This window comes from Callospermophilus lateralis, chromosome 5, assembly GCF_048772815.1.
Source record: "Callospermophilus lateralis isolate mCalLat2 chromosome 5, mCalLat2.hap1, whole genome shotgun sequence".
NCBI lineage: Eukaryota > Metazoa > Chordata > Mammalia > Rodentia > Sciuridae > Callospermophilus > Callospermophilus lateralis.
In genome coordinates, this window is record NC_135309.1 from 113,416,000 (window position 1) to 113,430,675 (window position 14,676).

Here is a 14,676-nt window from a genome sequence, read left to right on the forward strand (position 1 = left end):
GTCAGTGGGAGCTACCTCACAAAGGGCTGCACAACTGATATCATGTTTGCCAGGAAATGCAAAGCCTCATCCTAGGGCTGGGTTCTCAGTTATTTTTGGCAAAGATGGTGGGTATGCAAAAGGAACTTCCCCCTTTTTTTTTTTTTTTTTTCTTAACCCAGAGGCACTGAATGCTGAGCAGTCGATAGAAATTCTGGTTCCAAGATCACCTTTCTGGGTACCTCTCTAACTGTCAAATTGCTGGGATCTTTATAGCTTGATTCAGTTTCTCAGCTCCAAATATTAGGTAATCTCACAAAGCTGGGGCTGCCCTGGATCTGTGATGGCTTCCCTTGTCATCTGCTTCTTTTTGTTGGTGCTGTTTGCAGCCTGCCATGAAGTTAGCACCTCCTCAGATCAGCTGTGCATCGAGGTGAGTCCAAACTGTTGGTCTTTATCCAGATTAAACTTTCTAAAAATTTCAAGATTCTGCAGGTGGTCCCTTGGCATTTCAATATGCACTGACTCCAAAAGGCAATGGGTCTATAGAAGTTTGTCTTTAATATGAGAAAGGAACCGAAGAACTCAGCTAGGGGATGGTCTGGGAGCATCTTGCAGGGAAGAAGTGAGAATTTCCCTCTTCCTCTAGCAATTCCTCCCACATGATCCCACTTGAGACATGAGATAGGAACAGGGCCCTGATACTAAAGCAGCCCTGATGAAACTTGCCTCTTTACCTGGGGGAGCTGTTGTCCAACATCCCAGCACGTGGCCAACAGTCCAGACAGTTCTTTGGTTTCCTGGCTGTCAAGATGAGGATTAGTCAAGACAGGCTCTTGCCAGGTTTCAGAGCATTTAAAAGATCATTCTGAATTAGTCTGGCTTTCTCCTCAGGTTGGATAGCCCTCCATCTGTTTGACTAACCCACGGGAGTCAAATCTGAGAATAGAGCCAAATTGCACCTTCTGTTTTGGACCATAGCACTATTTATCAACCTGTAGGTAATTCTTGAAGGGAGTAGTAAGGGAAAAGAAAGGGAATGAGCCTCCATCTCTTGCCATCTTCTAAAGGGCTTTAAGTGTCCTCCCAGGCTCTCTGGCCCTGGTAAGCATCCAACACCACGTGGCCTGCTGGACAAGGGCTGCAGACAGGAGTGAACATTGATGGTAGTGGGTTGGTAAATTGGGGCTGAAAGAAGAGTAAGAGCCAGGAGTGGCAAAGTGTAGGATGACCCTGAGGCAGTCAGAGGGGACATTAGGAGCAGGATGAGCAAGCGGGGCAAAGACCTGCCAGATAAGGGCAGAAACCAAAGCCAGGCCTGGAACAAAGCCCGGGACAGAAATGAACACAAACTTGTTAGCCTGGTGTTTGGATGGAATTGGGTACTCTCAGACCAAGAGGAGGTGGAGTGCCCAGGGGAACTTTAAGGCTGGGACAGTATATTATTTTGCTCAGGCTCCCATAACCAAGTGTCACAGACTTAGAGGTTTAAACTACAGAAATTTATTCTCTCATAGTTCTGGAGCCTGGAAGTGTGAGATCAAGTTCCCGGTGGGGTTTGTTTCTCTTTCGGCCTCTCTTCTTGTGTGTTGCTGGCCATCTTCTCCCTGGGTCTTTGCACAGTTTTCTTACTGGGCATGGCCGTGTCCTGATTTCCTCTTATTATAAGAATACTATCATACTGAATGAGGGCCAGCCTAATGACCTTATTTTAGGCCCTATTTCCAAATACAGTCACTTTATGAAGTACAAGGTTAGAACTGCACCATATGATTTTTATACAGGAGACAGGCTGTGGGTAAGGGGGTGACATAATTCAGTTCAGAACAGAAAGGCAAAACCTGAGAAAGCTGTCTCCTTACCATTTGGTGTTGGAAGGTCAATTTCTTTTTTCCCCCACATTTTAAATTTTACCCCCACATTATAATTTTTTAAATATTTATTTTTTTGGTGTAGATGGACACAACATAATACCTTTATTTTTATGTGGTGCTGAGGATCGAACCAGGGCCCCGCCGGTGCCAGGCGAGCACTCTACTGCTGAGCCACAGTCCCAGCCCCGCTACATTATACTTTGTTCATATCTCTCCCCAGCACTTCCCTCCTTCCTCCCCACCTCCCACTCCTTGATTCCTTCCCTCTACTGATCTCCCTTTGATTTTCATGAGATCGGCCCCCATCTTTCTTTCCTCTTTTTTTCCCTAGCTTCCACAGCATATGAAAGAGAACATACATTCCCTTGAAGGAAGGTTAATTTCATACAGATGCGAGTGGCACTATAATGTCATAGGAGTGGGGACATGGCCTCCTCAGTCTTCAGGGACATGTGCCATCCATCTCCTGCAACACCCTCAGATGGGATAATACTGCCATTAAATTCCAGCTTATTCAGGAGCAGGCCATTTTAAATGCCCCACTATTACCGCTACCAGTTCAAGTCTCAAAACCCTATATCCTTCCAAAGCCAATTCTGCCCTTCTGAAGGCCACAAGGAGCCCAAGGAAGAGCAGTACTGCTGAGAGATTTGCAAAACACATAGAAATACTGTGCTGGTTGAACTGCATATTGAGAACATCAGGCCCCAGAGTTGCCAGTTCTTTTAGATGACTCCCACTATAGCAGAGAGGAGGGGAAAGCAACACGAAGAGAACCTCAGTCCTTTGGTCATCTGTTCTGGGGCCTTCTGTACTATGAAGGTCATAGAAGTGGTCTAGGTCCCAGAGCCTGGACGTGTGTTGAATAAAACAGGCAAGACTGAAATCTTCCAATGCAGCAGACTTCCTGAATTACTTTCTCTAAAAGGACTCTGATTTTAAATGTCTTTGTTCCCAGTAACACTGGACCTATATATCCTTTTACTTTTCTCTCTTGTGTGAGGGCTTTGCGCACACTAGGCAAGATCTCTACCACTGAGCTACAGTCCCAGCCCTACATAGGAGAAGATTCTACAGCTGATTTTCCCACAGTGATAACGTAAGAGCCCTTACCACTGTGGGAAACTACAGAGGGACTTGGGAGAGACAAAAATAAATGGGATTTTCAGGCCGCAGGTGAGATGAAAGGAGTAGTTAGGAGAAGAAATGTGTGCCTTTGATGTAAGGGTCTGGCCCCTTCCCAAGTTCAAATCACCCTAACTTTAGCCATGTTCCTTCCCTTGTTCTCTGTTCCCCCTTTCTTCTTCCCCTTCAGTTCAAGCAGAATTGACCACGTACTGTGTGTTCATGAGACTGACCCCCAGTAACTTCTCTAACTTATCCTGAAAATTAGGTTTTGGTTTTGTTTCACTTTGAGTTTAGCAATCTTTTTGTTGAAACAAAATACAAGCCCTAAGTGTGAGGTTAAATGCATTTTCACCAAGTGAATATATTCATATAACCAGCACATAGATGAGAACACAGAACATGCTCAGTACACAGAAGCCTTCCTCATGCCTCCTCCCTGTCACTAATCCCCAAAGGCATCCAGTCCTCTAACTTCTATCGTCATCATTCTTTTTGTCTGGATTTGAGCTTATAAATGTGGAAGCCCATGGTGTGCATTTTTTGTCTGTCTGCCTTCTTTTGCTCAACGTTAAATCCTTGGTGGTGTGTGCAGCAGTCATTCGTTCAAGCTCATCCCTGAACCACACTGTTTGATCAGTGAGCTGCCATTTATTAATGCCTTCTACTGTTAATGGATATTGGCATTGTGTGTAGTTTTTTGACTGTCATGAATGATGCTATTTTGGATGTTCTTGTCTTTAGTTAACAAAGGTATGAATATTTATTAAGTGTGTGCCTTAGAATGGATGCATTTGGTCACAGGGTATACATAATTTTAACTTTGATATTGCCAAATGGTTTCCTAAAATGTTGGTACCAATTTATACTTATTGGAAAAGTGTATGAATTCTGATGGCTCCACAGATTCACTAGCATTTTATTTATTTTTTATTTTTTTAAATTTTTTTAAAGAGAGAGAGAATTTTTTAATATTTATTTATTTTCTTTAGTTTTCAGTGGACACAACATCTTTATTTTTATATGGTGCTGAGGATCGAACCCAGCGCCCCGCACATGCCTGGCGAGCACGTTACCACTTGAGCCATATCCTCAGCCCTCACTAGCATTTTATATTGTTGTTTTTAAGTGTTGGCCCTTGTGATAGGTAGGTAGTAGTATTTCCCTAAGATTTAATTTTTGCTTTCTTTCTTTCTATTTTCTTTTCTTTCTGCGGTGCTGGCGATTGAACCCTAATTTTTGTTTTCTTGAAGAATAATTCATTCGAGCACATATTCATACTTTGGCTAATCATTACATTACATGTGTGTATGTTTTGTCTGGGATCAGACCTAGGGCTTTGTGCATCCTAGGCAAGAGCGCTATCACTGAGCTACATTCTCAGCCCTGCATAATCCCTCTTATGTGTGTGAGGTGCCTGTTCAAGTCTCTTGCCCATTTTCTCATAGGCTGTCTTGATTTGTAGATATTGTTTATGTTTTGTGAATAAAAATCCCGTATGAGAATGCAAATTTATCTTCTCCTACTCTGTGACTTATCTTTCTATTCCCCTTAATGGTATCTTTTGCTAAATAGAAGTTCTTAATTTTATTATAGCTCAAGGTATCATTTTTTCTTTAGTTTCCTTGCATGTCCATGTTTAAGAAATTTGGGTTATCCCAAGACTATGATGATATTATCCAGTGATTTTTGTCTAGGAATTTGTTTCATATTTATTTCTACTTCTATGTTTTATGCATGCCAGGTGGCAGTTGGGAATAATTTTTAATAAAACTTTTTGATTAAAAGGAGTTTAAACTGGACTGGGTTGTGGCTCAGCAGTAGGGCACTTACCTAGCACACGTGAGGCACTGGGTTCAATCCTCAGCACCACATAAAAGTAAATAAGTAAAATAAAGGTATTGTGTCCAACTACAACTAGAATATATATATTTTATTTATATATATGGGAGTTCAAACCCACCAACGCATTTGAGAGATATTACAGTGAACACTCACAAACCTTTCAAGCAGATTCTTCCATTGCTAGATGCTGTATGTTTTCTCTGTGTGTGTGTGAATGTGAAATATACGTATATAGCAAAATTATAGCCATGACCAAGCCTTCAGAGGATGAAAAATATGAAGAGTAGCAGGAATCCAGTGTTCAGTGGTTTGGATTTTGATCATGGAAACATTTTACATGCAACTTAGAATAGTTACTTGAAGAGGGCAGGCAGGCCTCCCCATTTCAAATTGGCTCCTCTTAACCATTCTCTTCCCCCCAAATCACAGTAGGAGAGTGTCCTTCAGTCCTAGTATGGAGCAGAGGTCCTCAGCAGAGCTCTTTTTGAGGGGAACTCCAAGTTTATGGCTGCAAGAACTTCCCAATAGCTTTAGATAATGATGTGATGCTGTGCAGATCCCATTAAGGGCTAACTTCTTGTAGTGCTGACACACGTTTTAATCCTCATAGTAAGGCTGCAAGATGAGGTTATCATCCCCAGTCCACAGCTGGAGAAACCACATGTCCAGACAACAGAATTTTGTGTTGAGAGCTGGGACTTGAACTCCAGTGGACTGATCATAAAGACAAAATAAATAAACAAACAAACAGACAGACAGGCATATAATTGGAATGCCCAAAGTTTTAGGGCTGTGCCTTCTTGGGGGTGTTTGTTTTATTTTGTTTTCAGAGAGTAATCATTGCTCTAAGATTCATCTTACTAGCCAAACTGCTCTCTCTTGGATAGAGGTGTGATTAAAGAGGGAGGGTTGGGGGGGGCAGTGCCCCAGACTCCTTGTGCATGCATGTGTCAAGTGCAGATGAGACGCCTGAAAAGGTGGGAATAAGCACTTGAGTGGAATTCAAGGCGTTCCAAATTAGAAAATGTTTCCACACTTGCAAGGAGCGAAAATACAGTGGGATGGGAGGGAGTTAGAGATACATTGCAGAAAGAAGCAAAATAAGATCCTGATTGAAAAAATGCAAATGAATACCTGCAGGGAAAAGGGATTGCAAATACAAATGTAGCACTTGGGAGCCTTGCTCTGGGTAAAAGGCACAGCTCTGAGACCAAGCTGGAGACAAAGTGGTTGGCACAGGTCCCAGGGTACAGTGAGTCCTAAGCAAATGCCCGTTGATTTTGAATAGGGGTGGGCATGGAACAGTTGTCATGAATACCAGGCAGCTTTACCAGAATTATGTCAGAAGGATCCTGTCTGCAATTGCCACCAGCCCATTAGAAGAATAAGAAAGCAGCTTTGGAAACTGACCACCTACTGAATTATAGAAAGCAAGACTGGGCTTGTAGGAAGTGGACATGTGGATCTCAGGGAAACTACAGTGTGGGTTGTGTCTGTCTGGATATAAAAATAAAGCATGTAGTGCTGGCAGTGACCAAGCTGTCTGTTCCTTTTCTGCATCCTGTCTTCATTCACTGAAGAATTGTCACTCTGCTGTTCTGCAACCCTGTGCTGATCTATCAGAACTTTCTGAAAGTTTTGATCTGAATCTTGACCGCGAGAAAGACACAACATGACTGATTTAGTATTTTTACCAAAAAAAAAATATATATATATAACCTGAGTCAACCATGAGGAAACATATGAACCCATAATGAGAGACATTCTGCTAGATATGAGCCTGTATTCTTCAGAAGATACCAGTGTCATAACACATGATGACAGGCTAAAGAATTGTCTCAAATTAAAGAAATCTAAGGAGCTATGACAACTAAATGTAATCAGTATATGATCCTGGGTTGGAAAAACAAAAATTACTGTAAAGGACAATGTTGAGACAAGTAGCAAAATTTGAATATAGACTATGTTGGTAGTAACATTGAATCAACATTAAATATTAAATATTCTGAATTTGATAATAGCATTGTGATTATATATCCTTAAGACATATAAGATATTTAGGGGTGACAGTTCATGCTATCTTACTCCCATTCAAAAAGAATGAGACTAATAGTCTCATTATGCTAGCAACAGCAGAGCTGTGGTAAAGCTGCCTGGTATTCATGACAACTGTCCCATGCCCACCCCTGTTCAAAATCAAGGGGCACACACACACATGCAATTTCAACCTTAAAAAATACAGTCTACTAAATATAATTGAATGCTTCTTGGATGATTCTGGAGTGTGGGTGCTTTGGTATCCCATCATCATACCAATATTGACAGTATAATTGTGATTACAAAAACTGTAAGGGAGGGCCACGTGTGTGTTGAGTCCAAGACATTTCCGAAAATCTGTTTGTTTTTTAAATTCTCTTAGCTGCATTTCTTGTGACTTCCTCTTTCTCCTGGCAATCAGGGCAGAGAGTTTATTGCCATTTCCACCTAACTTGAGATTACAAAGCACAAGCTTTGGGCAGGCTTCTGGTAACCCTTGGGCCCTAGCTCTCTGCTAGGTAAGAGATCTTTTCATTAATAACTTTTCCTTTTCCTAGTTGTTCCCTCAGGCCACTGGCTCAGTAGGGGTCCTCCTGGATTCTCAATTTTCTGAATCACATTATTTCAATAAAGTACTTACTAAAGCACACAAGAGGCTGAGACATGGAATAATTTAGGTGTCACGGGGCACTTGCATATTCAGTAGAAGGAAGGAATTGCCAGCATTGAGACTTTTGCTGTAGGGTCAGAATAGAGCAAGACGAATTGGGGGAAGTCCCCTTTCTCCAAGTGTATATGAAATCAGTTATGCCAATGGAGACCAGAAAAGAAAATTGTCTCCTTCAAGCTGATCAGCACCATGGCAACTATAGGGACTGCAGCTGCACATACACATACTTTCTGGGTTGTCTGGCCACCAAGGACAGTATAGCAAAATAAAATATTTTTTTTTCCTCACCAGTCAGTTAAATCCAAGTTTCCAATGCAAAGTGTGCATTTCAAGGACATTATATAGATTTGCAGCAGTGCCTAGAGGACTTTGGGTCTATAAGAATGAAGAATAAATTACAAGGAAATATAAATATGGCATTTTCATCAGTGACAACTATAATATTGTCACAATATTGAAGGAAACTAGTGATTTCTTATAGATGTACATGCTCACTGTTGCTATAAAAAATGCACAACTAAGCAGAAATTGGAGGAAAAAAAAAGATTAAAATGGCAACATCCTGAGCCTCATGATTCAGGGAAAAGAAGAACACTTTCAGTTCTGTTTCCAGCTAAGCAGGTCTCTTTGCAGCTGATCTGGAGTTTGGTGGGATAGATCTTTTGCAGTCAGGGCAGTCTCAGAGGAGCCTCTAAGAAGCCTAGGTATGATCAGGAGAGGCAAGGACAAGAAGGATGGATGAAGTCACCTGGGGCCTGAGACATCTAAGAGCTGGTTCATGGTCCTTGGTACCCATCTCTTGGGGCCTCCAAGGGGCATTTGTCCTGGAGATCATTTCTTTCTTACCTAGGAAGCTTCTACAGGAAAGACATGCCCCTTCCTAGGTGCCCCCTTACCCTTCATGCTGAAGTGTCATCCACATTAATTACGATTCCATCATCATAACTGTTTCCAACTTTTACCTAGTTAGGTTAAGATTTTTAAATTTTGGATAAGCAACCTCCACATAAATATCACTCCACATCCAGCAAACATCACCATTTTACTTACTAATTTTTATCTGTCCATTCCTCCTATCATTTTTTGCCGGGTATTTTAAAGCAAATTCCAAACATCACATCATTTTAAATCTAAATACTTAAATATGCATCTCAAAAGAAAAAAAAAGGAACATTGATTGTATATAACCATAAGGCCTCTAACATTAACAAAATTCATAATTTCTTTTTTTATTGGAATATTACTCAGCTTTAAAGAAGAGAGAAATTATGGCATTTGCCAGTAAGTGGATGGAGTTGGAGAATATCATGCTAAGCGAAATAAGCCAATCTCAAAAAACAAAAGCCTGTTATGTTTTCTCTCATATGCAGATGCTAATTCATAATTTCTTAATGCCATCAAATTCTATCTCATTTAAATGTCTCTGATTATCTAAAAATGTCTTTTTCTAACTGTTCTACTTGAGTCATAATCTAAACAAAGCCTAGTCTGTTATTTGTTGGTTGTATTTCTTAAGTAGCTTTTGTACCACTTTGTGTTTTTTTTTTAAAGCTGTCTCCCTTCTCTTTCTTTCTCTCTCTTTCACATACTAATAAAATGAAGATGTTTTATATTATGTGCCACTTTTTGCATTTGATTAACTGGTACCATTAGCTTAAATCTGTCATATTACTTGTAGATGTGAAAAGTAGACCTAAAGTCTTCATTGAATTCAAGTTAATTACTTTCTTTTTGGCAAGAATACTTCATAGGTGGCTCTGTGTACTACATATTGTACTATGTCAGAAATTGAATAATGTCTCATTGTCCTATTTTTCTGATGCCAATTTAATATTGATTGCTTATTTTCAAGATGAAACAAACACTTCTATTTATTCCAAATCAAAACTAACCAAAGTATAATCAGAGGAATCTTATTTATATTTTTACTCCTCTATCTGGTACTTTCTGTCCTCTTAAAGATCACTGAATTTTTTAGCCATAGTTTCTTTTAGAAAATATGGTAATATATATTTTTTTGGTACCAGGGATTTAACCCAGGGGCACTTTCCCACTGAGCCACATACCTAGCACTTATTTAGAGATAGGGTCTTGTTAAGTTGCTTTAGGGGCTCACTAAGAAGCTGAGGCTGGCTTTGAACTCAGGATCCTCTTGCCTCAGTCTCCCAAGCCACTGGAATTACAAGCATGCACCATTGAGCCCAGCTCAAGTATATCCTTGTTATGAAAACCTAGCATACTCTATGCTATATACACTGCATAAACTGTTTGGCGCTTTGTTTTTTTCACCTTACATCATATCCTGAATCTCACTCCCTACCAATTTATGCAGATCTTTCTCATTCTTGCTGAGCTTTCCATTTTGGTCAATTATTTCCACATTGATAGATAGCCTGGTTTTGCTATTACATAAATATATATTATAATGAATAATATTGTGGGCAAATCATGTTTTTTTAAATATTTTTTTTAGTTGTAGTTGGACACAATACCTTTAATTTATTTATTTATTTTTATGCGGTGCTGAGAATCAAACCCAGCACCTCACACACACTAGGCAAGCACTCTACCCCTGAGCCACAACCCCAGGTCCTCATGTTGTGTCTTTGCATGAGTATATTTGGTAAGGATTACTAAAAGTGGGATTGCTGCTCAAAGGGTAAAATGTGTCTAATTTTTCTAGATAGTCAATCAAATCTCTAAATCCTATATTAATTTGCATTATTTCTCCCATCAGAAAGAAGCCAACAAAACATATAACTGTGAAAATTTAGGTCTCAGTGAAATTCCTGACACCCTACCAAACACAACAGAATTTTTGGAATTCAGCTTTAATTTCTTGCCTACAATTCAAAATACAACTTTCAGCAGACTCATAGATCTTACTTTTTTGGATTTAACCAGGTATGTATCTGAGTTCCTGTGTACTCTTGATGTTTTACTTAAGAAGAAACAAAATTTGCATTTGAATTGTCCCCAGGATCTTCTTTTGGGGCACAGGGACACTCTGCTTATTCTGTATTGTCATTTACTCCTTCATCTGAAATACTTTAATGCAAGCAAAATGTAATTTAAATAAAAAACAATCAATGGACAGGAAAGTGAGTTGTTTTCAAACTAGCTGCATCAGCAGTACCATTGAAGAAGTTCTAAGGAAAATTTTTTAAAAAGTGAAAATAAATTCTGCACTGAATCAGACACCATATTATACTATATTTTAACACAGTTGACTACTATTAGGTGAATCACATGTAACAAAAGTCAGGAGAAACACACATACCCTACTAATTCTTTTTTTTTAACTGAAAAAAGAGTTCCATTATTTGGCTTTAGTGGCAGAATCAGGATTCCATATCCTGAACAAATGTTTGAGAACCAGTGGACAAAAGTATTACAAGAAAGTAAGGGAAGAAAACAGAAGGGATGTGCAGCTTGTGTGTGTGTGTGTGTGTGTGTGTGTGTGTGTGTGTGTGTGGAGTGGGGGAAGGGGCCCCACATGTTCATGACTTCTGCACCCCTTGCAATAGTTCAATGACTTCCACTTGTGTCTTTCCACTTGAGTTTCTGCAAAGTGGAAGAAAGCACACACCCATAGCACTGTTTCATCTTTACAATCACCTCTGTGGGGTGCCAATTAATATTACCACCCATTTCTGCAGTTAGATGCAGAAACTATCAGTGTGTGTGTGTGTGTGTGTGTGTGTGTGTGTGTGTGTTTAATCCAGTACTTTAAGATGCAGTACCAGGATGGATTTCTCTTAACTTCTAGCATTCTGTAGTTCAATGGAGCATTTTTACATACATCATTTGACATACAATAATTCTACAAAATAGTCATTATTTTTGTATTTCATAGATGAAAGAGGAAGGCTGAGTGTAGCATGTAGCACATGCCTAGCATGTGTAAGGGCATAGGCTCAATCCCCAGCAACTCTTTCTTCCCCCCGAAATAGGCTTTAACTTGCCAAGGATGCCAAGGATAAATACATACCATGTATTATCTATTATACATTACATATGGCATATTTTATATTACTTAATATAATAAATCACAGTTTGGTTTTGCCTACAAAAAAAAAATCAAACCACTAATTGTTCCTTAGAATACAAATATAAACCTCTGAGTGTTCTATCTAAATAGGAAAGACAGACATCTGGAATAAATTCCAAATCAGAGCTTTCAGTACTAGGGCTATTCATTAATTATCTTGACAGGCCATCTGTGGGTATGGAAGAAAGTTTTTTTGTGTTGGATAACATATAGAGTTTTATGGTATACAAAAGATGGCTTTGGGAATGTGGTGACAGCATTTTCCCTTTTTTTTTTTCTAATTAATCATTGTTAAATACAATTATCTTTTCAAGGTGCCAGATTAACTGGATACATGATGACACTTTTCAAAGCCATCATCAGTTGAACACACTGATATTAACTGGAAACCCTCTGATATTCATGGCAGAAACAGCATTTAATGGGCCCAAGTCACTGAAGCATTTGTTCTTAATTCAAACAGGAATATCCAGTCTTGAGTTTATCCCACCTCACAATCTGGAAAACTTGGAAAGTTTGCATCTGGGGAGCAACCATATTTCTTCCATTAAGCTCCCAAATGATTTCCCAGCAGGGAATCTGAAAGTCCTGGATTTTCAGAATAATGCTATACACTACCTTTCTAGAGAAGATGTGAACTCTCTGAAGCAGGCCACCAACCTAAGTCTTAACTTCAATGGCAATGACATTAAAGGTATTGAGCCTGGGGCTTTCAGTTCACAATTCTTCCAAAGCTTGAACTTTGGAGGGACTCGTGACTTGTCTGTCATATTCAGTGGTCTACGGAACTCTACTATTCAATCTCTCTGGTTGGGGACATTTGAGGACATTGATAACCAATATCTAAGTTCAGCCACATTTCAGGGTCTTTGTGACACATCTGTTGAGAGCATCAACCTGCAAAAGCATCATTTCTCTGACTTCTCCTCCACCACGTTTCGATGCTTTGCCCAACTCCAGAATCTGGATCTAACGGCCACTCACCTGCAAGAATTACCCTCTGGGATTGAGGGTATGAACTCACTCAAGAAATTAGTTCTCAATGTAAATAAATTTGACCAATTGTGTCAAATCAATGCTGCCAATTTCCCCTCCCTTACACACCTCTATGTCAAAGGCAACATGAAGAAGCTTCACCTCGGTACTGGCTGTTTAGAAAAACTAGAGAATCTTCAGAAACTTGATTTAAGCCATAGCGGCATAGAAGCTTCTGATTGCTGCAATCTGCAGCTCAAAAATCTTCCCCACTTGCAAAGTCTAAACTTGAGCTACAATGAGCTCATTGGTTTTCAGAGGGAGGCGTTCCAAGCATGTCCTCAGCTAGAGATCTTGGATTTGTCATTTACCCACTTACATGTGAGTGCACCACAAAGTCCTTTCCAAAACCTTCATCACCTGAAGATTCTGAATCTCTCTCATAGCTTCCTTGATACCAGCAATCAGCTTCTTCTAGCAGGCCTGCCAGACCTTCGGCATCTGAACTTACAGGGGAATCGTTTTCAAGATGGGTGTATCCCAAAGAACAACCTACTTCAAACAGTGGGAAGCTTGGAGATTCTGGTTTTATCCTCTAGTGACCTCTTGTCCATAGACCAGCAGGCCTTCCACAGCCTTGATAAAATGAGTCACGTAGACTTAAGTCACAATAATCTGACATCAAATAGCATTGATGCTCTTAGCCATCTTAAGGGGATCTACCTCAATTTGGCCGCTAATGCTGTTGGCATTATCCCACCCCGTCTCCTCTCCATTTTGTCCCAGCAGAGCATTATTAATTTAAGTCACAATCCCCTGGACTGCACGTGCTCAAACATTCACTTTTTAACATGGTACAAAGAAAACCTGCAAAAACTTGAGGACTTGGAGGAGACTGTGTGTGCAAATCCCCCATCACTAAAGGGAGTTCAACTGTCTAATGTCCGGCTGTCCTGTGGAATTACCCCCGTGGGAATTTTATTTCTAACAGTATTTTTCCTCTTGGTCTCCATTCTACTCATTTTCGCAATTAAGTTCTTTCTCAGGTGGAAATACCAACACATTTAGTGCTGAAGGCTTCTAGAGATGGCAAATAGAATGTGTTTGGCACAACTGCCTTAACTGGAGAAATAGTTGGATATGGATAACCAGACTCTTCAGACCAGCTCCTGATGTTGGGCTGGGGTTGACTGTGCTTTTAAAGTTTTTTATTTTTTACTTTTATTTTGTTTTGTTTTGTTTTTGTTTGTTTATTTGTTTTGTTTTTTTGAGCTTCTTACCCTTATGAGTCCTTCATGGCAGGTAAACTGATTGGGGCCAAAGGACCCTGCTATGGGAGGCACCTTACCATTTATTTCCTCACATGGAAGATGACTGAAGTTGGGGAGGGAGCCTTGGCAATGCCACCTGCCTTCCACTCACCGAGAGACCTCACAGAACCTCATCCCTGGAAGGAGATCACCATCCCCATAACTTGGCAATGCTGAGGCCAATCCTATCCACTTGTACTTTCTCCCATAACTAAGTCATTGTGCTTGAGTCAAAATTCTCAATAATGTAGCCATTTGGAAAACTTAGTACAGGGAAAAGTCTCATTGAATATTTTAAATGAGAAAAAGAAAAATGCAACCTGGACATGGTGATGCACACATGTAATCCCAGTGGCCTGGGAGGCTGAGACAGGAGGATGGTAAGTTTGAGTCCAGCCTCAGCAACTAAGCAAGACCCTGTCTCAAAATAAGAAACAAAAAGGGCTGAGGATGTTAAGTGGTTAAGTGCCCCAGGGTTCAATCTCTGGTATCAAAAAATGAAACAAAATAAAACAAAAAAAAGAATTTAAAAGACTGAGAAATGAATTTTGCTTTCAAATAGACTCCATTAAACTACTAAGTCCTTAGGTTTCTAGGTCTTGATAATGCCTCTGGAATGAAAATAACTACAAAAAAACCCCAAACAAAACAAACAAACAAACAACAACATCAAAAAAAAAAAAAACATTCCTTTACCCCTTAATCCCTGAAGTCTAGGATTTTATTCACCTCCATCCTTCACACCTTCACTGCCTATCTGGTGTTCTGGCTTTTATGTGGTAGATCTCACTTACTAATGGGCTTCGGTCC

The 14,676-nt window shown here is 39.9% G+C and overlaps 1 protein-coding gene across 1 annotated transcript; it reads left to right on the forward strand.

The window, feature by feature from the left end:
- Window positions 1-322: 322 nt before the first annotated feature.
- On the forward strand, window positions 323-13,624 carry Cd180 (CD180 molecule). Its single transcript, XM_076856110.2, has 3 exons — window positions 323-412; window positions 10,268-10,434; window positions 11,896-13,624. Exons 1-3 carry the CDS (start codon window positions 323-325, stop codon window positions 13,622-13,624), a joined length of 1,986 nt encoding a protein of 661 aa, XP_076712225.2.
- Window positions 13,625-14,676: the final 1,052 nt, after the last annotated feature.